This window comes from Carcharhinus amblyrhynchos, chromosome 20 (genome assembly GCF_965287045.1).
Source record: "Carcharhinus amblyrhynchos chromosome 20, sCarAmb.v2.hapA, whole genome shotgun sequence".
NCBI lineage: Eukaryota > Metazoa > Chordata > Chondrichthyes > Carcharhiniformes > Carcharhinidae > Carcharhinus > Carcharhinus amblyrhynchos.
The window spans coordinates 50932434-50958649 of record NC_137343.1 but is presented as its reverse complement, the minus strand read 5'-3'; the positions used below and the strand labels follow the sequence as shown (position 1 = coordinate 50958649).

At 46.5% G+C, this 26216-nt stretch overlaps 1 protein-coding gene across 2 annotated transcripts in view; it reads left to right on the top strand.

The window, feature by feature from the left end:
• The first annotated feature begins 13903 nt into the window (after positions 1–13903).
• Positions 13904–26216, top strand: part of upb1 (ureidopropionase, beta) — a 125771-nt gene continuing 113458 nt past the window's right edge. The window contains exon 1 of one of the 2 annotated variants that reach the window (XM_080208603.1): positions 13904–14033. In XM_080208603.1, coding sequence (XP_080064729.1) covers positions 13948–14033 — 86 coding nt within the window. In that variant the 5' untranslated portion in view covers positions 13904–13947. Of the gene's footprint in view, positions 14052–26216 lie in introns of both variants that reach the window. The other variant, XM_080208602.1, reaches the window with a different exon arrangement.

Genomic DNA, 26216 nt, shown 5'->3' with positions numbered 1-26216 from the left:
ACCACCCTTTGAGTGAAGAAGTTCCTCCTCAACTCTGATCTAAACCGCCCCCCCTTTATCTTGAGGCTGTGCCCCCTAGTCCTACTGTCCTTTCTGAGCGGGAAGAGTCTCTCCACCTCTATCCTATCCATCCCATTCATCATCTTATACGTCTCAATGAGATCTCCCCTCATTCTTCTAAACTCTAACAAGTACAAGCCTAGTTTATTCAGCCTCTCCTCATAGCTCAACCCCCTCAACTCCGGCATCAGCCTAGTAAACCTCCTCTGCACTCCCTCCAAGGCCAAAATATCCTTGCGTAAGTACGGCGACCAAAACTGCACATAGTACTCCAGCTGCGGCCTCACCAGTGCCCTATACAGCTGCAGCAAGACCTTCCTACTTTTATATTCAATCCCCCTTGCTATGAAGGCCAGCATCCCATTCGCCTTCCTGACCACCTGCTGCACCTGCAGGCTGGGTTTTTGCGACTCATGCACAAGGACCCCGAGGTCCCTCTGCACCGTCGCCTGCTGCAGTTTTTCGCCACATAAGTAATAGTCCTTCCTACCATTATTCCTACCAAAGTGGACCACCTCACACTTGCCAACATTAAATTCCATTTGCCATTTCCTGGCCCATTCGCCCAGCCTATCTAGATCCTTCTACAGACTCTCCACACCCTCCGCACAATTTGCCGTTCCCCCAATCTTGGTGTCATCAGCAAATTTCGACACCCTGCACTCGGTTCCCTCCTCCAGATCATCTATATAAATGGTAAATAGCTGAGGCCCCAGCACCGACCCCTGGGGCACTCCACTAGTCACCAACCACCAATCCGAATAGCACCCATTAACCCCCAGTCTCTGCCTCGAGAGGTGTGGGAGGAAACCGGAGCACCCAGAGGAAACCCACGCAGTCACGGGGAGAATGTGCAAACTCCCACAGGCACCGGCCCAAATCCATGTTTCTGCACAGCAAACAGTGATAGTCACTGAGCTGTCGTGTTGCCCATCAGCTGGTCCAGTTTAAGCGTACAAAGAAATATCCAAATCTGACCCATCCAGGTTCACATACCAACAGTGGGCAGCTGAGTGAGTAAGAAAGGAGGCCTTCAGAAGAGGGTGGAGTGTGTGGCCACTGGACACTGGTGTTATTTACCCATTTCATTATGCAGCAATGTGGACAGAACAACTGGGTTCCTTACAGTGAGCGCATTCGTGTCTTCATTCCCAGAGGACAAGAATCACCAGACAGCCTTGGTCACAGAATTAAGTGTGCTGTTAGTTCACAGTTGCTGCTGAATTCCACACATATTTCAAGTGTTTTAAAGGACGATTTAGTCACTCTCCGGCAGCCACTCGCGATGGCCCGAGGGAAACTCATTCCGTCGCTGTCAGGAACGTCAAAACGTGGGAGAAATCCTGCTCCTGCACTAACGTCCATTCTCAGCAATTGGCCGGGTTTCTGCTGCTCCCACTTTCCCCTTCACTGGGGGTGAACCCTCCCAAACTGTGACCCCGAAGTTAAAGGCACTGAATAAATCCTGATCTCTCTTTACTTGTACTCGTTAGAGTTTAGAAGAATGAGGGGAGATCTCATTGAGACGTATAAGATGATGAATGGGATGGATAGGATAGAGGTGGAGAGGCTCTTCCTGCTCAGAAAGGATAGTAGGACTAGGGGGCACAGCCTCAAGATAAGGGGGGAGCAGTTTAGATCGGAGTTGAGGAGGAACTTCTTCACTCAAAGGGTGGTGAATCTCTGGAATTCTCTGCCCGTTGAAGTGGTGGAGGCTGCCTCGCTAAATATTTTTAAGACGCGGGTTGATGGGTTTTTGATAAGAGAGGGGATTAAGGGTTATGGGGAGAGGGCGGGAATGTGGAACTGAGACACGACAGATCAGCCATGATCTTATTGAATGGCGGGGCAGGCTCGAAGGGCTGGATGGCCGACTCCTGCTCCTATTTCTTATGTTCTTATGTTCTCTTTACAGAATGAGTAGCAATATGGGAAATCAGTTAGTTATTATCCAAGGCAGTGGGATGCACTGTCTCAGGGGATTGCCGATTGCAGTAACACAGGGCAGATGCTGCTACTTCCCTGTTGGAAATTGAAGGAAGGAGCAACCGTTACCCAGCGGATTTGAGCTTCTCTGACTGAGTAGCTGAGCAGGTTGTAGAGAGCAGGCTAATGGTCTGCCCACTTGGTTAAAGCTGAGGGTAAATGTCCTGAATGACTTTGACCTGAGTCTCAGATGTAATTTCGCATATTCTACTTCTCGATTGCAGTAGAGGGGAGAAGCGAGAATGTGAATGTAACAGGGAGTCAGAACATAACGTTATTAACAAGTTAACATTTATACTCCAGTATCATTTTCACATTCCAGGAAAAAATGGCCGTACATTAAACAGTAATGTGCTATCAAACAAAGCTCCTCACAATGGAACAAAGAACATAAGAACATAAGAAATAGGAGCAGGAGTAGGCCATCTAGCCCCTCGAGCCTGCCCCGCCATTCAATAAGATCATGGCTGATCTGTCGTGGCTCAGTTCCACATTCCCGCCCTCTCCCCATAACCCTTAATCCCCTCGCTTATCAAAAACCCATCAACCCGCGTCTTAAATATATTTAGCGAGGCAGCCTCCACCACTTCAACGGGCAGAGAATTCCAGAGATTCACCACCCTTTGAGTGAAGAAGTTCCTCCTCAACTCCGTTCTAAACCGCCCCCCTTTATCTTGAGGCTGTGCCCCCTAGTCCTACTGTCCTTTCTGAGCGGGAAGAGCCTCTCCACCTCTATCCTATCCATCCCATTCATCATCTTATACGTCTCAATGAGATCCCCCCTCATTCTTCTAAACTCTAACGAGTACAAGCCTAGTTTATTCAGCCTCTCCTCATAGCTCAACCCCCTCAACTCCGGTATCAGCCTAGTAAACCTCCTCTGCACTCCCTCCAAGGCCAAAATATCCTTGCGTAAGTGCGGCGACCAAATCATAGCTTGGTATGGGCTCCTGCTCTGTCCAAGACCACAAGGAACTACAAAGGGTCATGAACAAAGCCCAGTCCATCACGGAAACCAGCCTCCCATCCATTGACTCTGTCTACACTTCCCATTGCCCTGGAAAAGCTGTCAGCATGATCAAGGGCCCCACATTCCCCTTATATACTCTCTTCCACCTTCTACTGTTGGGAAAAAGATAAGAAAGTCCCTACACCAGCGGTTCCCACCCGGTGTGTTGTGAAGACTCCCCAACTGTACTGTTGTAATAAAACAAAAAAAAAGACTTATATCTTCAGCTCTGTGGCCACTATCTCCAAATCCTGACACACCTCAAATGTCCGATGGCAGCAGGGAAGAAGCTATTCATGAGTCAATTGGTACATATCCTCAGACTTTCATACCTTTCTCCCATCAGTAGGAGGTGGAAGAGAGTATATACGGTGCTGTTAGGGAGAAGTTCCAGGACTGTAACCCAGCGATGGGGAAGAGATGATAATATATTGCCAACCCACCTCAGTCACATTAGCAAACTGCCCAGGGGACATTAGTTCCAGTTCTGTTGAGGTGTAGCCTGTCCAGCCTGTATGTGTCCCACCTCCCTCAGAACCACAAATGAGCCAAGAATCCTCTCCAATAATTTCCCTATCACTGATGTAAGGCTCACCGGCCTGTAATTACTTGGATTATTCTTGCTACCCTTCTTAAACAAAGGAACACATCCTCTTCATCGATTACCTTCGTGGCTGTGTGTAATGATTAATAGAGCCTAGTACTGTTTCTAGAGTATTATTGATCCTGTTTATAAACATTGTCGTGATTTGTTGTCATGACTACAGAAGTAAAGGGGAAGGGATTCTATATATTTAAGTGGTTGCAGGTTGCTTTAAGAGCTGACCACATTATTCGATAGTGATGTCATTAGGGTATTGCAGAATTTATACAGGCAATACTTTGTGATCAAGAAGGCAAATGGGATGCTGGCCTTTATAGCGAAGGGGATTGAATATAAAAGCAGGGAGGTCTTGCTGCAACTGTACAGGGCACTGGTGAGGCCGCAGCTGGAGTACTGTGTGCAGTTTTGGTCGCCGTACTTGCGCAAGGATATATTGGTCTTGGAGGGAGTGCAGAGGAGGTTCACTAGGCTGATACCGGAGATGAGGGGGTTGGACTATGAAGAGAGACTAAATAGACTGGGTCTGTACTCGTTGGAGTTTAGAAGGATGAGGGGGGGATCTTATAGAGACGTATAAGATAATGAAAGGGTTGGATGGGGTAGAGGTAGAGAGATTCTTCCTGCTCAGAAGGGACAGCAGGACTAGAGGACACAGCCTCAAGATAAAGGGGGGGCAGTTTAGATCGGAGTTGAGGAGGAACTTCTTCACTCAAAGGGTGGTGAATCTCTGGAATTCTCTGCCTGTTGAAGTGGTGGAGGCTGCCTCGCTAAATATATTTAAGTCACGGGTAGATAGGTTTCTGATAGACAGGGGGATTAAGGGTTATGGGGAGAAAGCAGGAAAATGGAACTGATCCACTTCAGATCAGCCATGATCTTATTGAATGGCGGGGCAGGCTCAAAGGGCTAGATGGCCGACTCCTGCTCCTATTTCTTATGTTCTTATGTTTAATAAATCTACTGTTGTTAGTTTGAATCTACGTGTACAAACCTTGTCTTTATCTTTTTATGTACAATCCACAGCCCCAAACACAGTGCATTGAGCACTGAGATAGATGTCTGATGCAGTTGGTGGAATAAGATTATTTTAACGTTTTAAAACTGAATAATTAGTGTCACAAGTAGGCTTACATGAACACTGCAATGAAGTTACTGTGAAAACCCTGAGCCACCACACTCTGGTGCATGTTTGGTTACACTGAGGGAGAATTTAGCACGGCCAATGCACCCTAACCAGAGCATCTTTCAGACTTTGGAAAGATACTGGAGGAAACCCACACAGACACAAGGAGAATGTGCAGACTCCATACAGACAGTGACCCAAACTGGGAATCCTGCAGAGGAGGTTTACTAGGCTGATACCAGAGTTGAGGGAGTTGAGCAATGAGGAGAGGCTGAATAAACTAGGCTTGTACTCGTTAGAGTTTAGAAGAATGAGGGGAGATCTCATTGAGACGTATAAGATGATGAATGGGATGGATAGGATAGAGGTGGAGAGGCTCTTCCCACTCAAAAAGGACAGTAGGACTAGGGGGCACAGCCTCAAGATAAAAGGGGGGCGGTTTAGAACGGAGTTGAGGAGGAACTTCTTCACTCAAAGGGTGGTGAATCTCTGGAATTCTCTGCCCGTTGAAGTGGTGGAGGCTGCCTCGCTAAATATTTTTAAGACGCAGGTTGATGGGTTTTTGATAAGCGAGGGGATTAAGGGTTATGGGGAGAGGGCGGGAAAGTGGAACTGATCCACTTCAGATCAGCCATGATCTTATTGAATGGCGGGGCAGGCTCGAAGGGCCAGATGGCCGACTCCTGCTCCTATTTCTTATGTTCTTATGAATCGAACCTGGGTCCCTGGGTAAAGCTAACCACCATGTCACCATGCTGAATGTGACATTTGAGGATGAATTTACTAATTTGACTATCCCTGTGAGGTTACTGAACTTCTTTGGGACTACATGTACACCTACGTATCTCCTTATCCACTAACGAACGTGTGACCAAATCCCACTCCAAATCAATTTTCGGTTTTGCTGATGACACCACTGTGATGGGTCAGATCTCAAAGAATGAAGAGACAGGAAAGAGATCCAGAACCTGGTGATGTGGTTCGGTGACAATAATCTCTCCTTCAATGTCAGTAAACGAAGGAGATAGTCATTAACTTCAGGAAGTATAGTGGAGAACATGCCCTTGTCTACACCAATGGCGATAAAGTGGAAATGGTGGAGAGCTTCAAGTTTCTAGGCATTCAGATCACCAACAACATGTCCTGGTCCCTTCATGCCAACGCGATGGTTAAGAAAGCCCACTACTTTCTCAGAAGGTTAAGGAAATTTAGCATATTCGCTATGGCTCTCTCCAATGTTTACAGATACTTTCTGGTTGTTTCACAGCCTGGTATGGTTCCTGCTCTGTGACCAGGACTATAGGAATTGGCAAAGGATTGGGAATGTAGCCCAATTCATTCTCACAAACCCATCCATTGACCCCGACTGCATTCCCTGCTGCCTCGGAAAAGCAGCCAGCATAATCAAGAATCCCAAGCGCTCCAGACACACTCTCTTCCACCTTTTATCGGGAAAAAGATACAAAATTTGGAGAACATAAGAACATAAGAAATAGGAGCAGGAGTAGGCCATCTGGCCCTTCGAGCCTGCCCCGCCATTCAATAAGATCATGGCTGATCTGTCGTGTCTCAGTTCCACTTTCCCGCCCTCTCCCCATAACCCTTAATCCCCTCTCTTATCAAAAACCCATCAACCCGCGTCTTAAAAATATTTAGCGAGGCAGCCTCCACCACTTCAACGGGCAGAGAATTCCAGAGATTCACCACCCTTTGAGTGAAGAAGTTCCTCCTCAACTCCGTTCTGAACCGCCCCCCCTTTATCTTGAGGCTGTGCCCCCTAGTCCTACTGTCTTTTTTGAGTGGGAAGAGTCTCTCCACCTCTATCCTATCCATCCCATTCATCATCTTATATGTCTCAATGAGATCTCCCCTCATTCTTCTAAACTCTAACAAGTACAAGCCTAGTTTATTCAGCCTCTCCTCATAGCTCAACCCCCTCAACTCCGGCATCAGCCTAGTAAACCTCCCCTGCACTCCCTCCAAGGCCAAAATATCTTTGCGCAGGTGCGGCGCCCAAAACTGCACACAGTACCCTAGCTGCGGCCTCACCAGTGCCCTGTACAGTTGCAGCAAGACCTCCCTGCTTTTATATTCAATCCCCCTCGCTATGAAGGCCAGCATCCCATTCGCCTTCCTGACCACCTGCTGCACCTGCAAGCTGGGTTTTTGCGACTCATGCACAAGGACCCCGAGGTCCCTCTGCACCGTCGCCTGCTGCAGTTTTTCTCCATGTAAGTAATAGTCCTTCCTACCATTATTCCTACCAAAGTGGACAACCTCACACTTGCCAACATTAAATTCCATTTGCTATTTCCTGGCCCATTCGCCCAGCCTATCTAGATCCTTCTACAGACTCTCCACACCCTCCGCACAATTTGCCGTTCCCCCAATCTTGGTGTCATCAGCAAATTTCGACACCCTTCATGTACCAACCAACTCAAGAATAGCTTCTTCACTGCAGCCATCAAACTTTTGACTGCTATATCTTAAGCTGATCTTTCTCGGCACCCTAGCTGTGACTGTAACACTATATTTTGCACCCTCTCCCCTATGTACTCTATGAATGGTATGCTTTGTCCAAAAAGCAATACTTTCCACTGTATACCAGTACATACGGCAATAAATCAAACCAAAAATCTACGACCTCTGAGCGAGGCTCCTGTGTTGGGTTGACTGTGATGGGTATCTGCTCACACTGCCCTTCATGGTCTGTCTGGAGGGGGTCTCCTGCCCCCTGCGGAGGGAGGACCAGCTCCCCTTCTGTTCTCCTCAGCCTCCCCGCCAGTGTTGGAGATCCTCGGAACGCACTCTCTGCCCTGCTGCGTCATTTATCAATTTTTTTTGCAGAACAGCCTCTCTTTCCCAATGCAGACACCTCCAGCGCTTTTTGCAGTTGGACTGGGACTCCACTTTGTGTAGTACATGCCATCTTTAAGAGGTATTAACCTCACATGAACTAAGACATGCAGCCATTCAGTTACAAAATTAGCACTGAGATGCACCTTATGTTGGCCTTAACTTCCATCGGAAGGCAGTGGTGTGTTACGATGGCACGGTGGTTAGCATTGCTGCCTCACTGCGCCAGGGACCTGGGTTCGATTCCCGGCTTGGTTACTGTCTGTGTGGAGTTTGCACGTTCTCCCTGTGTCTGTGTGGGTTTCCTCCGGGTACTCCGGTTCCCTCTCACTAGCCAAAAGATGTGCTGGTTAGGTGCATTGGCCATACTAAATTTGCCCTCAGTGTACCCGGACAGGCGCTGGACTGTGGCGACTAAAGGATTTTCACAGTAACTTCATTGCAGTGTTAATGTAAGCCTACTTGTGATAGGTTTCTGATAGACAGGGGAATTAAGGGGAGAGAGTGGGAATGTGGAACTGATCCACTTCAGATCAGCCATGATCTTATTGAATGGCGGGGCAGGCTCGAGGGGCGAGATGGCCAACTCCTGCTCCTATTTCTTATGTACTTGCGACTAACAAATAGACTTTAAGCTTTATTTTAATCTGCACTGCTTTCAGGCCTATCAGACGGAGGCCATTTGGCCCATCATGTCTGTGCTGGGCTCCCTGCAAGAGCAATTTATCCAGCCTCATCCCTGTAGCCACTCTCCCCCTCAAAGCCTGCCAGTCACTGAGGTTGGTCAACATTTAACCTGAAACTTCCATCTTCAACTCCGTGGGGAGTTAAATTGGACAGAGTGAAACACTTAAGTTTCAACCTTATCCCGCTGGCTTCCCAGAACGATGGTTTATGATAAATTCACCTCATCCCTGACCCAACGATGTATAAATACCAGGGAAACTTTTCAATATGTTTCAATATGTTTCTAATTATGACTGAAGCTGGGATTGTAAAGTGGTTCTGTTAATGGAACAGCTCGAATGAAAGTAACAAATGATTGAGTAAAAGATGACATTTATGAGATTACCCTAAAGCAAGCTCAAAACATGTGGAGCAGTGAGTGAAACAGGCTGAAGACAATTCACTTGCGTTTAAAAATATAAGGGTTCTTGGGAAGATAGTTGAGGTATCGAGGAGCACATCTGTTAGTCAGATTAGTCAGCCTGATGACTGAAGGATAAAAGGGCAACTTGTATTCCTATTCTGCCTTTCACAACTTCCCAAAGTACTTTACAGCCAGTAGGGTTCTATAGAAGTTTAGTCACTGTTGTATTGTAGGGTAAAGATTCTCGGTTTTGTCACAGGAGTCCTGGAAGTGCACAGATATGAATAAGGAATCTACCCTGATTTCCCCAAATTCCTGGAGAGGATTGTGAGTCAGTGAATTCGAGCACTGAGTTCTCAGAGAGACAGTGAACCACAAATATCGTTATGGTGGTGGTGAACGCATGGAATCCCCGCAGTGGGATTTGAGGAATGTTGCTGTTTTTGGACAAGTTCAGTCCCCCAGGAATCAACCCAATCTGCATGGTTGTGTTGCTGTGTGTGGGATCGTAAACTTTCAGGCTGTTTTGCATCTGCTTGTAGTCAAATAATCCAATTCTGGCATTGATGTTCCTAATGCAACAATGCCATCATCCGTGCAATTTACATTTTCCAGTCAAACAGAGAAGAGGTTTCATCCAGTTCTGGATGTTTCCTATTTCTTGATCATCAGGACCCAGCAACATCTGCTCTCTTCAGTTAGGAAGGAATTGGTGAGAGGGAGATCCAGCCTGAATGAACATAGTATCTGTCCTCCTGTGCCAGAGTGGTCGTTCCATCTCCCACATAGCTAGATTGGCAAGTCAGTTGTGTGTCATTTCGATCTACAGATCCCATCAAATAGATTGAGGCCACTTCTAACAAGTTGCACTCGAGACTGTTCACTCCGCTTTTATCCTGTTCTAATGTCACTCACTTGGATCTCGACAACTGGAATATGCTCAGGGCTGGTTGACGAGCGCAGAATTAGAACGTGATACTAATAATGCCAAAGTTCTGAGTTTTATATCCATACCGGCTAAAATGATTTGCCTGCCCGAAATCAATCAATAAGAACATAAGAAATAGGAGCAGGAGTAGGCCATCTAGCCCTTCGAGCCTGCCCCGCCATTCAGTAAGATCATGGCTGATCTGTCGTGTCTCAGTTCCACATTCCCGCCCTCTCCCCATAACCCTTAATCCCCTAGCCTATCAAAAACCTATCAACCCGCGTCTTAAATATATCTAGCGAGGCAGCCTCCACCACTTCAACGGGCAGAGAATTCCAGAGATTCACCACCCTTTGAGTGAAGAAGTTCCTCCTCAACTCCGTTCTAAACCGCCCCCCCTTTATCTTAAGGCTGTGCCCTCTAGTCCTACTGTCCTTTCTGAGCGGGAAGAGCCTCTCCACCTCTATCCTATCCATCCCATTCATCATCTTATACGTCTCAATGAGATCTCCCCTCATTCTTCTAAACTCTAACGAGTACAAGCCTAGTTTATTCAGCCTCTCCTCATAGCTCAACCCCCTCAACTCCGGCATCAGCCTAGTAAACCTCCTCTGCACTCCCTCCAAGGCCAAAATATCCTTGCGTATCAAGGCTCCTGTTAAAAGTTTGAAGTTTATTTATTAGTGTTACAAGTAGGCATACATTAACACTGCAATGAAGTTACTGTGAAAATCTCCTAATCACCACACTTGTTCCAGTACAGTGAAGGAGAATTTAGATGGCAAATGCACTTAACCAGCACATATTTTGGACTGTGGGAGTAAACCTATGCAGACACAGAGGGAGAACATGCAGACTCTGTACAGACAGTGACCCAAGCTGGGAAAAGAACCCGGGTCCCTGACAGCTGTGAGGCAGCAGTGCTAACCATTGAGCCACTGTTTAGTTGCAAACCCCTCGCTATCACGGTTCAGGACTGTTTCAAATAAGGTGGCTCCGTCCAGTTACAACAGTAGAGTTGAGACCTGCTCAAAGCAGTGGTGTAGGAGATCCAATTTGACTTGGAAGAGAGGTGATTTTTGGAGCTGTGAGTTTCAGAGATTTGTTGCGGTTGGTTTGGAGCTGGAAGCTTGAGATCATTCCAAGATCCCAGAGGCATTGACTCAATATCAATTGATCTTTGATCTCCATACCGGAGAGAAGAAGCTGATCATTCAAAGTGCTGCCCCCCCAGATCCAAATCCACTTCTTCTGTCTGACAAGACAATTAGCCAAATGTAGGCCAACATTTATCTTGACAACTTGCTTAATTGACCTATCTGTTACAAACAGGCTCCAATCTCATTCATTCAGGTAAATTGGTCATCAACAAAGTGGATCTGTTCAAATGCACAGGGTCCAATCTCAGTGCATCTCTCTATGACCCCCCCTCTCACACAGTGCTGTGTTCCTGCACTCCACTCTCCTTTGTGCCCCCCTGTACTTCCACAATGTCCATGTCCCGTGGCACAATGGTTAGTACTGCTGCCTCACAGCCGTCAGGGACCCGGGTTCTTTTCCCAGCTTGGGTCACTGTCTGTACAGAGTCTGCATGTTCTCCCTCTGTGTCTGCATAGGTTTACTCCCACAGTCCAAAAGATGTGCTGGTTAAGTGCGTTTGCCATCTAAATTCTTCTTCACTGTACTGGAACAAGTGTGGTGATTAGGAGATTTTCACAGTAACTTCATTGCAGTGTTAATGTAAGCCTACTTGTAACACTAATAAATAAACTTCAAACTTTTAGCAGGAGCCTTGATCGATTTCAGGCAGGCGAATCATTTTAGCCGGTACGGATATAAAATTCACAACTTTGGTGTTACCTATCATTTGTTTTCCCCTGTGACTCTCATCCATCCTTCTCCCGATTCCCAATGCCCCTCTCTCTTATTATTCAAGTGCCTCTCTCATTGGCAATAACAATTTCAGTAAAGAGATGAAAAGTGGAGTTATTACATTTTGGTGAGAAAAGTAAAGATCTTGGACACATTACTTGGAAAATAGGCGTCTAAAATGGGGTAGAGGATCAGTGCAGACAAACATATAAATCACTATAACCTCCGCCACCGCTTAGCCAGGCAATTTAAAAAGCAAACCAAACATTACGGTTTATTTCTAGACGGATAGAATCGAACAATGGAGAAAGATAAAAGGATATAGGTGGATAGAGGTGGACTCTTCCAGCTCAGAAAGGCCAGTAGGACTAGAGGGCACAGCCTCAAGATAAAGGGGGGGACGGTTTAGAACGGAGTTGAGGAGGAACTTCTTCACTCAAAGGGTGGTGAATCTCTGGAATTCTCTGCCCGTTGAAGTGGTGGAGGCTGCCTCGCTAAGTATTTTTAAGACGCGGGTTGATGGGTTTTTGATAAGAGAGGGGATTAAGGGTTATGGGGAGAGGGTGGGAATGTGGAACTGAGCCACGGCAGATCAGCCATGATCTTATTGAATGGCGGGGCAGGCTCGAAGGGCTGGATGGCCGACTCCTGCTCCTATTTCTTATGTTCTTATATAGAGGCAGTGGAAGGTGTGCAAGAAAGATAGACCAAATATGAGATTATACCTATCTCAGAAAAGGAAGAACAAGCCTTAACAGAAGGCCAAGATCAACCTAGTAGTGGTTATTAAAGTTATGGTTTTGATACAGGGAATAGAAAAAGAGTGTTCCAGCTTGTGGGGCCATCAATGTAAAACAGTCGCCAAAACATCAGAAAGGGAATTCAAAAGTAATTTCTTTACACAGTAATGAGAATCCAGAGTGGCTGAAGTGAAAAATATAGATACAATTAAAGTGACACTAGATAACTGAAGGAAAAGAGAATAGAGGGTTACAATGATAGATATAGATGAGAAAGGATGGCAGTCTTGAGTAGGGGATAGTCTCTCATTCTCTCTTTCATTCCTCACTGTATCCTCTCTACCTTCCTTTGTCATAAGAACATAAGAACATAAGAAATAGGAGCAGGAGTCGGCCATCTAGCCCTTGAGCCTGCCCCGCCATTCAATAAGATCATGGCTGATCTGTCGTGGCTCAGTTCCACATTCCCGCCCTCTCCCCATAACCCTTAATCCCCTCTCTTATCAAAAACCCATCAACCCGCGTCTTAAAAATATTTAGCGAGGCAGCCTCCACCACTTCAACGGGCAGAGAATTCCAGAGATTCACCACCCTTTGAGTGAAGAAGTTCCTCCTCAACTCCGTTCTAAACCGCCTCCCCTTTATCTTGAGGCTGTGCCCTCTAGTCCTAGTGTCTTTTTTGTCCTCATACCCCCGTACCGCCACACCCCATGTCTCCCTCTGTGATATATTTGGTGGTACAATGATTAGCACGGCTGCCTCACGGCGCCAGGGACCCAGGTTCAATTCCCAGCTTAAATTTCTGGCTTAACTATTCATGTTCGAATAGTTTGCACGTGTCGGCGTGGGTTTCCTCCGGGTGCTCCGGTTTCCTCCCACAATCCAAAGATGTGCGGTGAGGTTGATTAGCCATGGTAAATTAACCCTAGTGTCAAAGAGACTAGCTGGGGTTATGGGGATAGGGCCTAGGTGGGATTGTGGTTGTGCAGACTTGATGGGCTGAATGGACTCCTTCTGCACTGTCAATGATTTATCCCTCAGTTATCATTACAAAAACACATTATCTGGCCATTATCACATTGCTGTTTGTGGGAGCTTGCTGTGCACAAATTGGTTGCTGTTTCCCACATTAACTCTTTAAATGCGCACTGTGACTGTAAAGCACAGCAGGACTGCCAGGTTGTAAGAGGCGCTACACAAATGTAAGGTCCCGCCCCCGTTAAGGGGCGGGGCAGAGGCTGGGCCAATCATGGAGCAGATTGGGGTTTGGACCAATCAGCGAGCGTGGGGGCGGGGCATCGGCTGCTGTGGGGTTTGGACCAATCAGCGAGCCTGTGGGGCGGGGCACCGGCGGCTCTGGGATTTGGACCAATCAGCGGGCCTGGGGGCGGGGAACCGGTTGCTGGGGTTTGGGCCAATCAGAGAGCCTGTGGGGCGGGGCACCGGCGGCTCTGGGATTTGGACCAGTCAGCGGGCCTGGGAACGGGGAACCGGCTGGTTTGGACCAATCAGCGGGCCTGAGGGGCGGGGCACCGGCAGTTGTGAGGTTTGGACCAATCCGTGGGCCTGAGGGGCGGGGCACCGACGGCTGTGGGGTTTGGACCAATCAGCGGGTCTGGGGGCGGGGCACCGGCTGCTGTGCGGCGGAGAGCGGCTCCGGGACGGCGGCGCGGGTGGAGATGGAGGCGGCAGAGATGAGCTCGGTGGAGGAGTGTTTGGAGCAGCACCTCCCGCCGGAGCAGCTGCGGCAGCTCCGCACCATGCTGTACGGCAAAGAGCTGAGGTGGGAGCGGGGGGGGCCGCGCCGCAGGGCCTTGTGGTTGATGTGGTTCCCTCAGCCGCTCCGCCGGGTGCGCAGTGTGGGCCGAGGGAACTACAATTCCCAGAGAGCACCGCGGGTCGCGCAGTGAGGGGCATTGTGGGACTGCAGCTCCCGGGGACATCGCGGGGCATTGTGGATAATGTAGTCCTGCCGCAGCCTCGTCCGCTCTGCATTGCGGGTGAGGGAACTACATCACCCAGACAGCACCGCGGGCCGGCCAAACCCTGGAAGACAGCCCAGTTCTGTGGCTCCTTTAATAAACAGCAACACTGTTGGGCAGCATGGTGGTTAGCACTGCTGCTTCACAGCTCTAGGGTCCTGGGTTCGATTCCTGGCTCAGGTCACTGTCTGTGTGGAATCTGCACATTGTCCCCGTGTCTGTGTGGGTTTCCTCCCACAGTCCAAAGATGTGTGGGTTAGGTTGATTGGCCGTGCTAAGAAATTGCCCCTTAGTGTCCAGGGATGCATTGCTTAGAGGGATTAACAGGTAAATGTGTAGGGATGTGAGGTATGGCCTGGGTGGGCCTGTAGTCAGTGCAGACTTGATGGGCCAAATGGCCTCTTTCTGCACCGTAGAGTTTCTATGTAACACTCTGCTACTGACAGAAACTTACCCACTCAATTTTCTATTAAGCCAGGTAAAAATAAGCACAGAATTCCAGAATAAGGGAGAACACAGAACTCCAGTAGTAAGGGAGTGTATTTAATGTAATCCTCCCTATCTGTTCCTCTGCTATGATTCTGCCTCTCACACAGATTATCATTGCAGTTTGCAAATTGGTGTCTGTATTTTCCGATTTGACAACACCACACTTTAAAATTGCTCCATTAGTTGTAAAACACATTGGTGAATTAGGCTGTGAAAGGTGCTGTCGAAATGCAGCTTTCTCATCACCATCTCCTGCCCCCACCCTGCAATGTTGGAAATGCCATCTTTCAGATGAGGCATTGAAACAAGATCCCATCTGCCTGCTTGGTTGCTTGTCAAAGATCCTATGACACAGAACAGTTAATAGAGTCATAGCGTTTTACAGCACAGAAAGAAGCCCTTCAGCCCATTTGTGACTGTGTGGGACATCAGGCAACTAGCTATTCTAATTCTATTTTCTAGCACTTGGGTCTGTAGCCTTGTATGTTGTGGCATTTGAAATGCTCATCTGAATGTTTCTCAAATGTGAGGTTTCGTGCCTCTATCACTGTGATGACTTCAGTCACACAAATGAGGTTGGCCTGCTGGAGTATTGAGTCCCCTACAGGTCCAGGCAGCAGGCGATCGAGGGGGTCGTCCAACCTGACTCTTTGTCCCTCTACTATGGCTACGTTTGTAGCCAGTTGTTTCTGGAAAGGGAGCATGTGGTGTCCGAGGGCACCACTAAAGCTTTTGATGCCTGCTGGGCACTGTAGGAATTGGGGTTATTATTGACCCCTTTAATTACATTTTAATTTGATGTTTTAAGTTTCCTTTCCATGTTGTCTTTTATTTTGGGTGATTCCCTTCCTTTTTTGAGTTGTCCTTAAGTTAGTTTGATTTAGTTTATTTTGTTCAACACAAAAAGACATCTATGATTGGGCCATCAATTAGAACTCAATCAGGGAGCTTCATGTTCCCTATTTAAAGCAGGTGTGTCAGTTTCTCTGCCTGCTGAAGCAGGGAGCACTGTTGTGTAATATCTCTTGTGTATATATAAAGTAAGTTTTGGTGACGGGCCCTTCACCTCCATGGATTTCTTACAACCGTCCTTTCAGGCAGTGAATTCCGGATTTCCACCACCCTCAGGATATGAGGAAAAACTTTTTCACCCAATCTAAATCTCCTCTCATTATACTAAATCTGTGCCCCCTGGTTATTGACCCCTCTACCAACAGGAAAAGTTTCTTCCTATCCACCCCATCCCTGTCCCTCACAATTTTGTAGACCTTGATCTGGTTCTCCCCCTGCCAGCCTTCTGTGTTCTAACAAAAACAACACCAGCCAAACCAATATTTATGTCAGTTAACATCATTTGTGTTGCTGTTTGTGGGATCTTGCTGTGCAGAAGCTGTCTTCCACGTGTCCTACAGTGACTACATTCCAAGAATGCTGAATTGGCTGCAGCATGCTTTGTGATATCCTGAGAATGTAGAATATACAGTGTTGTATAAATGCATATCTTCCTTTCATTCAAAATTTCAATGCCCTTCTAAATTGTTGTTCAAAGTGTTTATCTTAAACTGACCCTAAAACTGATATTGTTAATAATCAATCTTGAGTTTACAGATTAACTGGATATTTACTGATTCCCCTCACCCAGTCCAGAGTATGAAACATTGAAAACTGTGCCAGTGACTTTAATTATTCCACAGTTTTGATGAAATTATTGGCCTTTGCACGGTTGTATAATGAAAACTTGTAAAATATCTTTTTAAAGTTGACAATGTTCCGAGGCACCGGGCATTGAGAATGGACGATGAATTAGAAAGCATGAGATTGAGAGCACGGTTGAAGATGAAGTTCTCAAGATTTGATTTGTAGAAAGAGAGGCTGAGAGCTCTATGGAGAGAGTGCTGGCAAACAGGATAAGGTGACAGGGAGTTTTAAGCACCAGTGTTTGAGTTTTTGGAAGGACTGAATAAAAGACCAGATCCAAGTGGCTTTGGCAGCTGTGTTCCCATGAAGGTAGCTGTTCACTTTAGGTTCCCACAGTTACTGCAAACCTCACATGTTTAAAGTTTTGGATAAGTGAGTGAGGGTTCATTTGTAGATTGGAACTACCAACTGAGCCATCTAACCGTTCAAAGTTGCCTATTAATGGATGCCATATAGAACCTACAGTGCAGAAAGAGGCCTTCCGGCCCATCGAGTCTAAGCATCCTACCCAGGCCCTCCTCTCCATTCTGTCCCCGTAACCCTGCACATTTACCATGACCAATCCATCTAACCTACACGCAGACACTGGGTGAATATAGAAACTCCAGACAAAATCAAACCCAGGTCCCTGGTGCTGTGAGGCAGCAGCGTTACCCATTGTGCTGCCCATGTCCGGAGGACAAGGCAGAGACAGGTGCTTCCACTGGGGTGCTGGAGACCATTTATGACTCTGTGACATGTCACTAGCTGAGTTTCAGGGTGCACGTTATAAACATCCTTTTAATGCCGAGATCTCCCTCAGTCACAACTCTCTCCTAGGCCTCAGAAGTGGGTTGTTTCATGCAGGCAATATTCAGTAAACCTACTTGATGGGTGAGGAAGCAAGGTAAATAACACATCCATGTCATACCACACATACTCTGGATGTTGTACAGATATTGGGGTACCTGTGTGGTGCACTGTGGAGTGGTGGGAAGCTTGTTAATATAATTAGACTGGGCTCCTCCAGTCTTGCCTCATTTTGAAGTTAACTGGCACTGTGCAGATTTCCCAGGAGTTCCAAAAACTTGATGACAAAGCTGCTTCTCTGCAAGGTAAATGGCTCTTTGTGTACACTTTAGCAACCTTTCTGGGTAGGAGAAGCAAGAGTGCTCCTTCTAGACCCCTGCAGGAAGCCTTTGACTTTCCCCAGCACTGATTTTCACCCTTTCTTTTGTTCTTTCCAAACATGTCCACGTCCACTCCCCAACACCCAGGGACAGGGAGAACAATCATACAAAGAACAACACCTCACAGGAAACAGGCCCTTCGGCCCAACGAGCCCACGCCGCCATCTTAACAAAGCATTTTCCTACACCTACCTTGACCCGTGTGTATGCGAATGGTCTCTGGTGCTGCTGTTTTTGGGCTCTTTATTCCCCACACCATCCCCTTCAGTAATGCATTTTTCCCCTTTCACAATTCACCAATCACAGAAAGTTCCTGGCAAACCTGACTGCACGAGAGCTGAGTCAGCTCTCAACTGAACTTGGCTGGTTGTTTGTACAACTACTTAAAAGCAGGTCTAGGGCTTTGTAAGTTGTGCCTATAAAAATAAAGGCCTCACAGTGCTGCTGTGACTGCAGAGTGAGTGCTGCCTGACTGTGAGGAGTGCTTTTGGAGTTGGGTGAAACAGGCAGCAGAGACTGTAAGGGAGAATGCTGATTGGTCAGTAATGGTTACTCCTGATTCTCTGAAACTGACAATGAGTTTGGACTAAAAAAAACTTAAAAGCAACGTCACAGGAGGACTGTACTACATTTGAAAACCCATTTAACTTACTGGTTGGACATTGCATTGAGATACTTAATTTAAAAAAAAAATAAATGAAATTTTAAAACCCAAATTAAAGCTACTTAACTAAAAATAGAGCTGGAGGGTCAGGTAACATGTTGTTCCTCCATGATGTGGGAGCTGGTGGACCCCATTATGGTTCCCAGTGAGCATGTCTGTAGTGTACATAGATCCCTGAAAGTTGGGAATCAAGTCGATAAGGTTGTTAAGAAGGCGTACGGTGTCTTGGCGTTTATTGGTAGGGGGATTGAATTTAGGACTCGCAGCGTTATGTTGCAACTGTACACAACTCTGGTGCGGCCGCACTTGGAGTGCTGAGTGCAGTTCTGGTCCCCACATTATAGGAAGGATGTGGAGGCTTTGGAGAGGGTGCAGAGGAGGTTTACCAGGATGTTGCCTGGTATGGAGGGGAGGTCCTATGAGGAGAGGCTGAGGGATTTGGGGTTGTTTTCGCTGGAAAGAAGGCGGCTAAGAGGGGATCTTATTGAAACATATAAGATGATTAGAGGTTTAGATAGGGTGGATAGTGATAGCCTTTTTCCTCTGATAGAGAAATCTAGCACGAGGGGGCATGGCTTTAAATTAAGGGGGGGTAGTTATAGGATGGATGTCAGGGGTAGGTTCTTTACCCAGAGGGTGGTGAGGGACTGGAATGCCCTGCCTGCTGCAGTTGTAAATGCGCCTAGTTTGGGGGCGTTTAAGAGATCCGTGGATAGGTTTATGGACGAAAAGGGATTGGTTTAGGTTAGTGGGTCATTGTTTTGTAACTGGTCGGCGCAACATCGTGGGCCGAAGGGCCTGTTCTGCGCTGTAATGTTCTATGTTCTATATAAGTGTAAGCTGCTTGAGGAATTCCAACTCAGTGGATGAACTGGACTCTGAGCTTTGGACACTGTGACACATCAGGAAGGGTGAGAGATACCTGGACACTGTGTTTCAGGAGGCAGCCACGCCTCTTAGTTTAAATACTTTGAGTTCGGCCAGTGGACAGGGACAGGAGGATGTGGCTGTGAGTCGGGCAGGTAGAGAGATCCAGGAGATAGGGTTACAGGACCCTCAGTCCTGAACATGTCCAACAGGTTTGAGATTCATGCTCCCTGTGTGGACAGGAACGGCTACTGCAGGGAGGATGAACAAACTGACCACGGCACTGTGGTACAGGGAAGCCATTCAAGTGGGGGGAGATGAAAGAAATGTAATTGGGGATAGTATAGTTAGGGGCATTGACACTGTTCTCTGTGACCCAGGATTGAGAATCTCGAAGGTTGTGTTGCCTGGTGCTCGGGTTCAGGATATCTCATCTGCAGAAGAACTTGGAGTGGGAGGGTGAAGATCCAGTTGTTGTGGTCTCTGTAGGTACCAATGACATAGGTAGAACAGGAACAAAGGTTCTGCTAAGGGAGTATGAACAGCTAGGAGCTAAATTAAAAAGCAGAACGAAAAAGGTAATAATCTCTGGATTGCTACCTGAACCACGGGCTAATTGGCACAGCATCAATAAGATTAAGGAGATAAATGTGTGGTTCAGAGATTTATGGGAGGAATGGGTTTGAAATCATGGAACATTGGCACCAATATTGAGACAGAAGAGACCTGTTCCAATGGGATGGTCTTCATCTGAATCATGCTGGACCAGAGATTTGGCAAATCATATAACTAGGGCTTTAAACTAAATAGTGGGGAGAGGGTTCGGTTGTTTGGAGAATTAGAAAATCAGAGTTAAAGGAGAGCGAAGTGGTGCAGGTTAATTGAACTGAGGGCTCAGGAGGGGTTAGTAAAGTTTCCAAACCACATGATAGAACAGAGAGTATAGAAGGTGGTGGGAATCTAACTTCATCTGGGCAGAGATGAGGCAATGGTGACCAGTATGAGAAGGGAGGTGGTCAATAAAGGACTGAGGGTGTTGTACCTAAACGCGCACAGTTTACGGAACAAGGTAAATGAGCTTGTTGCGCACATTGAAATTGGCTGCTATGAGGTTATGCGCCTCGCAGAGACGTGGCTGCAAGGAGATCAGGGCTGGGATCGAAATATCCAAGGATATGTGTCTTATTGAAAGAACAGGCAGATGGGCAAAGGGGGTGGGGTTGCATTGTTAATAAGGAATGAAGTTATATCAATAGCAAAAAGTGATATAGGATCAGAAAGCATGGAATCTCTGTGGGTAGAGTTGAGGAATCGCAAAGGTAAACAGATCCTGATGAGAGTTATGTACAGGTACCCTCGCAGCAGTTGTAATGTGGGGCGGAAAATAAATCAGGAGATAGAAAAGGCAAATAAAAAAGGCAATATTACAATAATCCCGGGGGACTTCAATATGCAAATGGACTGGGAAAATCAGGTAGGTAACGGATCCCAAGAAAAGGAATGTGTGGAATGTCTCAGATGGTTTTTTTTGGAGCAGCTTGTGGCAGACTCTACTGGGGAACAGGCAATTTTGGCTTTGCTGATGAGGCAAACCTTATTAAGGAACCCTTAGGGAGCAGTGACCACAATATGATAGAATTTATCCTGCGGTTTGAGGGGGAGAAGCTGGAATCAGATGTAACGGTATTATAATGAAATAAAGTTAACTACAAAGAAGTGAGGGAGGAGCTGGCCAGAGTTGATTGGAAAGGGAATCCAGCAGGGAAGACAGTGGAACAGCAATGGGAGGAGTTTTTGAGAGTTATCTGGGAGGCACAACAGAAATTCATCCCAAAGAGGAGGACACATGCTGAGGGGAGGATGAGGCTGAAGAGGGAAGTCAAGGACAGCATAAAAGCAAAATGAAAAGCACACAAAGTAGTGAGGATTGGGAAGCCTTTAAAAGCAAGCAGCAGACATCTAAAAAAGCAATAAGGGGGGAGAAGCTGAAGTACAAGTGTAAGCTAGCTAGTAATATAAAAGAAGATGGGAAGAGTTTTTTTTCAATATATAAGTAAGTGAGAGGCAAAAATAGCCATTGGACTACTAGAAAATGAAGTTGGAGAAGTAATAATAGGAAACAAAGCAATAAGAGAAGAACTGAATAGTTACTTTGCATCAGTCTTCACGATTTAAAACACCAGTGGGATGCCAGAGCTCCAGAAGAATCAGGAGGCACAGGTGAGTGTAGTGGCCATTACTAAGGAGAAGGTTCTGGAGAAACTGAAAGATCTGAAGGTGGATAAATCATGTGGACCGAATGGACTACACCTCAGTTCTAAAAGAGATAGCTGAGGAAATTGTGGAGGCATTGGTGGTGATCTTTCAGGGATCACTGGAGGCAGGGAGGGTAGCAGAGGACTGCAGAGTAGCTAATGTATCACTGCTGCCTCCCTCTTATCTTAAACAGCAAACAGGAAATTATAAGCCAGCTAGCCTGACTTTGATCATTGGCAAGATTTTAGAGTTCATTATTAGAGATAAGATCGTAGAGTATTTGGAAGTGCATGATAAAGTAGGAGTGAGTCAGCACGGCTTTGTCAAGGGGAGGTCATGTCTGACAAATCAGTTAGAGTTCTTTGAGGAGATAACAAGGAAGTTAGATAAAGGAGAACCAGTGGACGTGATTTATTTAGATTTCCAGAAAGCCTTTGACAAGGGTATAGGAGACTGTTAACACCATGGGCCCTTAACTTATTTAAGGATAAGATCCTGGCATGGATAGAGGATTGGCTGACTGGCAGAAGGCAGTGAGTGGGGATAGAGGGGTCTTTCTCAGGATAGCAGCCAGTGACTAGTGGTGTGCTTCAGGGATCAGTGCTGGGACCACATCTTTTCACAATATACATTAACAATTTGGAGGAAGGAACTGAAGGCACTGTTACTAAGTTTGCAGATGCTACAAAGGTATGTAGAGGGACAGGTAGTATTGAGGAAGCAGGGGGCTGCAGAAGGACTTGAACAGGTTAGGAGAGTGGGCAAAGAAGTGGCAGATGGAATACAATGTGGAAAAATGTGATGTTATGCACTTTGGAAGGCGGAATGGAGGCATAGATTATTTTCTAAATGGGGAAAATGCTTAGGAAATCAGAAATACAAAAGGACATGGGAGTCCTTGTTCAAGATTTTCTTTAGGTTAATGTGCAGGTTCAGTTGGCACTTAGGAAAGCAAATGCAATGTTAGTATTTATGTCGAGAAGGCTAGAATACAAGAGCAGGGGTGTATTTCTGAGGCTGTTTAAGGCTCTGGTCAGACCCCATTTGGAGTATTGTGAACAGTTTTGGGCCCCATATCTAAGGAAGGATGTGCTGGCCTTGGAAAGAGTCCAGAGGAGGTTCACAAGAATGATCCCTGGAATGAAGAGTTTGTCGTATGACGAACGGTTGAGCACTCTGGATCTGTATTCGCTGGAGTTTAGAACGATGATGGGGGGGATCTTGTTGAAACTTACAGGATCCAGCGAGGCCTGGATAGAGCGGAGAGGATGTTTCCACTAGTAGGAAAAACTAGAACCAGAGAGGGCACGACCTCAGGCTAAAGGGACGATCCTTTAAAACAGAGATGAGGAGGAATTTCTTTCGGCAGAGAATGGTGAATCGGCAGAACTATTTGCTGCAGAAGGCTGTGGAGACCAGGTCATTGAGTGTCTTTAAGACAGAGATGGATAGGTTCTTTATTAATAAGGGGATCGGGGTTATGGGGAAAAAACAGGAGAATGGGGATGAGAAAAATATCAGTCATGATTGAATGGCGAAGCAGACTCAGTGGGCTGAGTGGCCTAATTCTGCTCCTAAGTCTTATGGTAATAGTGTGTTATAAGTGTTAGTTTGTGTGTGACTACTAAACAAACCAGAAAGTACAAATTTTGCCCTAACAGCATCGTGCGATATTATTAATTTGAAAGGAAAATACCCCATTGGTTATTTCTAACACTGTGAGTATAATAACACTGATATTGGTGACTGCCTCAACTTTCGTTAACATGTTCTGCTCATTGCACCACATGGACGTGCTGTCAGTAAATTGGGGGAAAGATTCGATACTTGCAACCTGGATAAACTGTACAAAGATCTTTTCCATTCTGTAGAAGACGTTCTCCTGCCTGGATGCAATATAATTATTTCAAAGAAGGGGTGTAATTAGATTCTACTTTATCAATCATTTGATAAGGTAGAAAGATCAAATAACTCCTGAGCAAGAAAGTGGCATTATTGATCAACATAGCTCCTCACTGTCAGTGAGATGCATTGAGGCCCTCAGCCAGAGGACAAAATGGTTCACAGAGATGTCCGTTTTTCCTTTGAGCAGATCTGAAGACTGCAGTATGTTTTTAATGTCTATGATGCAACACAACTTTATTACCGCATTTCAATATCTCAAAAACTCATAAAAAGCATCTCGATGGAGTGAGGTCATGGGTAAATAGATAAAATGACAAGATTGAAGTCAATAACTTTGAGAATAGTGCACAGTGTAAGACAGTTTACTGATTCACTGTGAGCCATTATATACTCCTGGCAATTTCACTGTAAACTTTCACCAGTAACTAAACAAACTGAACTCCAGCCTCTGCTCACAGCTAGTTCTGGATGACAAAGTCCACCTTGCCCAGTTCATCCAGAATAGCATACAAACATGCAGGAGTAGGCCATTCAGCCCCTGGAACCACCTTCCCCATTTGATAACAATGCCGACGGTATACCAATAACTATAACGCAAAAGTACTTAATTGGCTGTAGAGTGATTTGGGACATTTTGGAAGGTTCTATGTGAATGTAGGTTTTGTTTCAGTTTCCTTTCAGCTGTGTGCAGTTGGCAGAGTGAATTGGAGGCCTGTTGCTGATTCTCGCAGGATAATTAATCACAGAGGAATTAACTGCTGTTCGGAAAGTGGCTGCAAATAAATTGCTACGTTTACAAATCAATGCACTCTGTAGCTAACCTGTTTTCCCCCCAGCACCAACGCAGCCTCCAACCCCCCGAACTCCTCCTCCTAACCTTCCCCCAACACCCCGACAAACTCCCTCAGCCCCCCTCTACCCCTCCCCTCCCACATAGCATCCAATTGATTGTAAAAGTACAGGGATTTGTCTGATCTTTCTTGAAGCAGGAACACTCTCAGTTCTTTTAAGTTAGCTTTGTGGTTTTCTGGTGGGCTTTTTTTCGAAAGGAAATTGGAATTACGATGTAGCCTGAAGTTGGAAGCCACCCCAGTGACCGAGTGAAACTGATCCGTTACTGACAGAGAAGATGAAATATCAGAACTTGGGCTAACGGATCTGTTTTTGTTGGTTGATTTTTCACCTCTGTGGCTCTGGCAGCTTGGGGTTGGACAACAAGAAACGGTTTACAACATAGAGCTCGATCTTCCTGCTTCATCTGCCCCCCACTTCTCCTGGCCCTGCCCACACCACCCATCCACCACTCCCTGGGCTGATGAATAAAAGGCCAGAGTCGGGGCAATTGATGGCTATAGGGCTGAGGGAGGGGCAAGATCATGAAATTTGAGGATTTGGGGGCTGGAGTAGGTCAGCGAGTACTATTAAGGGAACAGGCCCTGGTGTCCTTGTGGACCAGGGCATAATACAGGCAGCAGAGGTTTGGATGAACTCAGATTTGAGAAGACTGGGGTTTGGAAGGCTGAGCCAGGAGAGTATTGGAAAAGAGTCTGGAAGTGATCGTGATGAGGCTGGGAGCATCAGTGTGAGAGAGGCTGAGGCTTGGGCCGAGAATGGCAAGGGGCTGTTTCTATGATCAAACAGATGGGGTCAAATAGAGTGAACAAAGTTTCCTGTGTCAACCTGAGGCAAGGATGAGAAAGGGGATGGAGTTTGGCTCCAGAGTTTGGGAATGCTGTAGGCATTGTCTTTGATCCATGCTACAAACTAATGCCACTGACTCCATGAGTCTCCCTGGCAGGAGGATGAACTGGACTGGACCACACGTTAAGCTTACAGAAACACAGCCATGCTCCTCTAAGATCACCTAATTCCATCTCCGTGATAATGTTTGACTCCAGGCCTTGCTGGGGTGGGGCCCAGTTTGCAGTTTTACTGGTGAGAGGGCCTACGCTTCAGTGATGCTGTTGGTGTTGAGATGATGGCTGCTATTATGAGCAAAGAGGTGGACAACAGTCTCAGCTGTCCGGCACAAATATCTGATGCTCATTCTGGTGAGCTACGAGACATCCTAAAGGGAATAGGTAAAGTGAAGAGACAAATCCTGTCAATGAAGAGGGTGGTCTCCTCAATGAAGATTCACCTTTAGTCCTTGGAAATCCTGTCGACCATCCTGGTCGATTTGGGGAGATGGGGGCAGAGAAAGTGTATCCGTGCATGCAGATTCCTGAGGGGTGCTGGGGATGAATTCCCAGCCAAATTTGAGAACTGGTTGCCATGCTTTCACAATCTCGATTTGAAGACTGGGCATTTTGACTTCAATGGAGCACATTGTATATGGTCTTTGAGGCCTGGGGTTGGTCGAAGACTCAGGCCACTGGTCTCGCGTTGTCTTGTCTTTGATGTTTGTGAAAGGATGGAGGCGGCCCACCGCAATGGGTCTTCTCCGTCGGCCAGGACCGAGGCTTTTCTTTACCAGGGGTCTGGGATGGCCACATGGTGGAGGTGCAGAAGCTTCAGTGAAACTCTGGCTGGATTCTGGATGTTGCTCAAAGATCCTGTTGTGGCTTTGGCCTTTTCAAGCTCTGTAGGTGGTTATATTATCCTGCAACTCATCTTTAATCCTGAACTTTGTTCCCTTGAGATTATACTCCTGGTTTTGAGATTCTGGCTTCCCACAGTCTGAAGATGTGTGGGTTCGGTTAATTGGCCATGCTAAATCACCCTAGTGTCAGGGTGTATGGTATATGAGTGCAGAGGTGTTTCTCACCTGTTATCTTGTGTTATTACGCAAATCTGGACGATCTGGTTTTTTTTTGATGGTATTCATCAACTGACATGCTCTGATGGTGGAACAAAGAATGCTGTAGTTTAATTGTTTGTGGGTCTCCTTTCCATTGAAGAGTTGTATGAAATGAGGG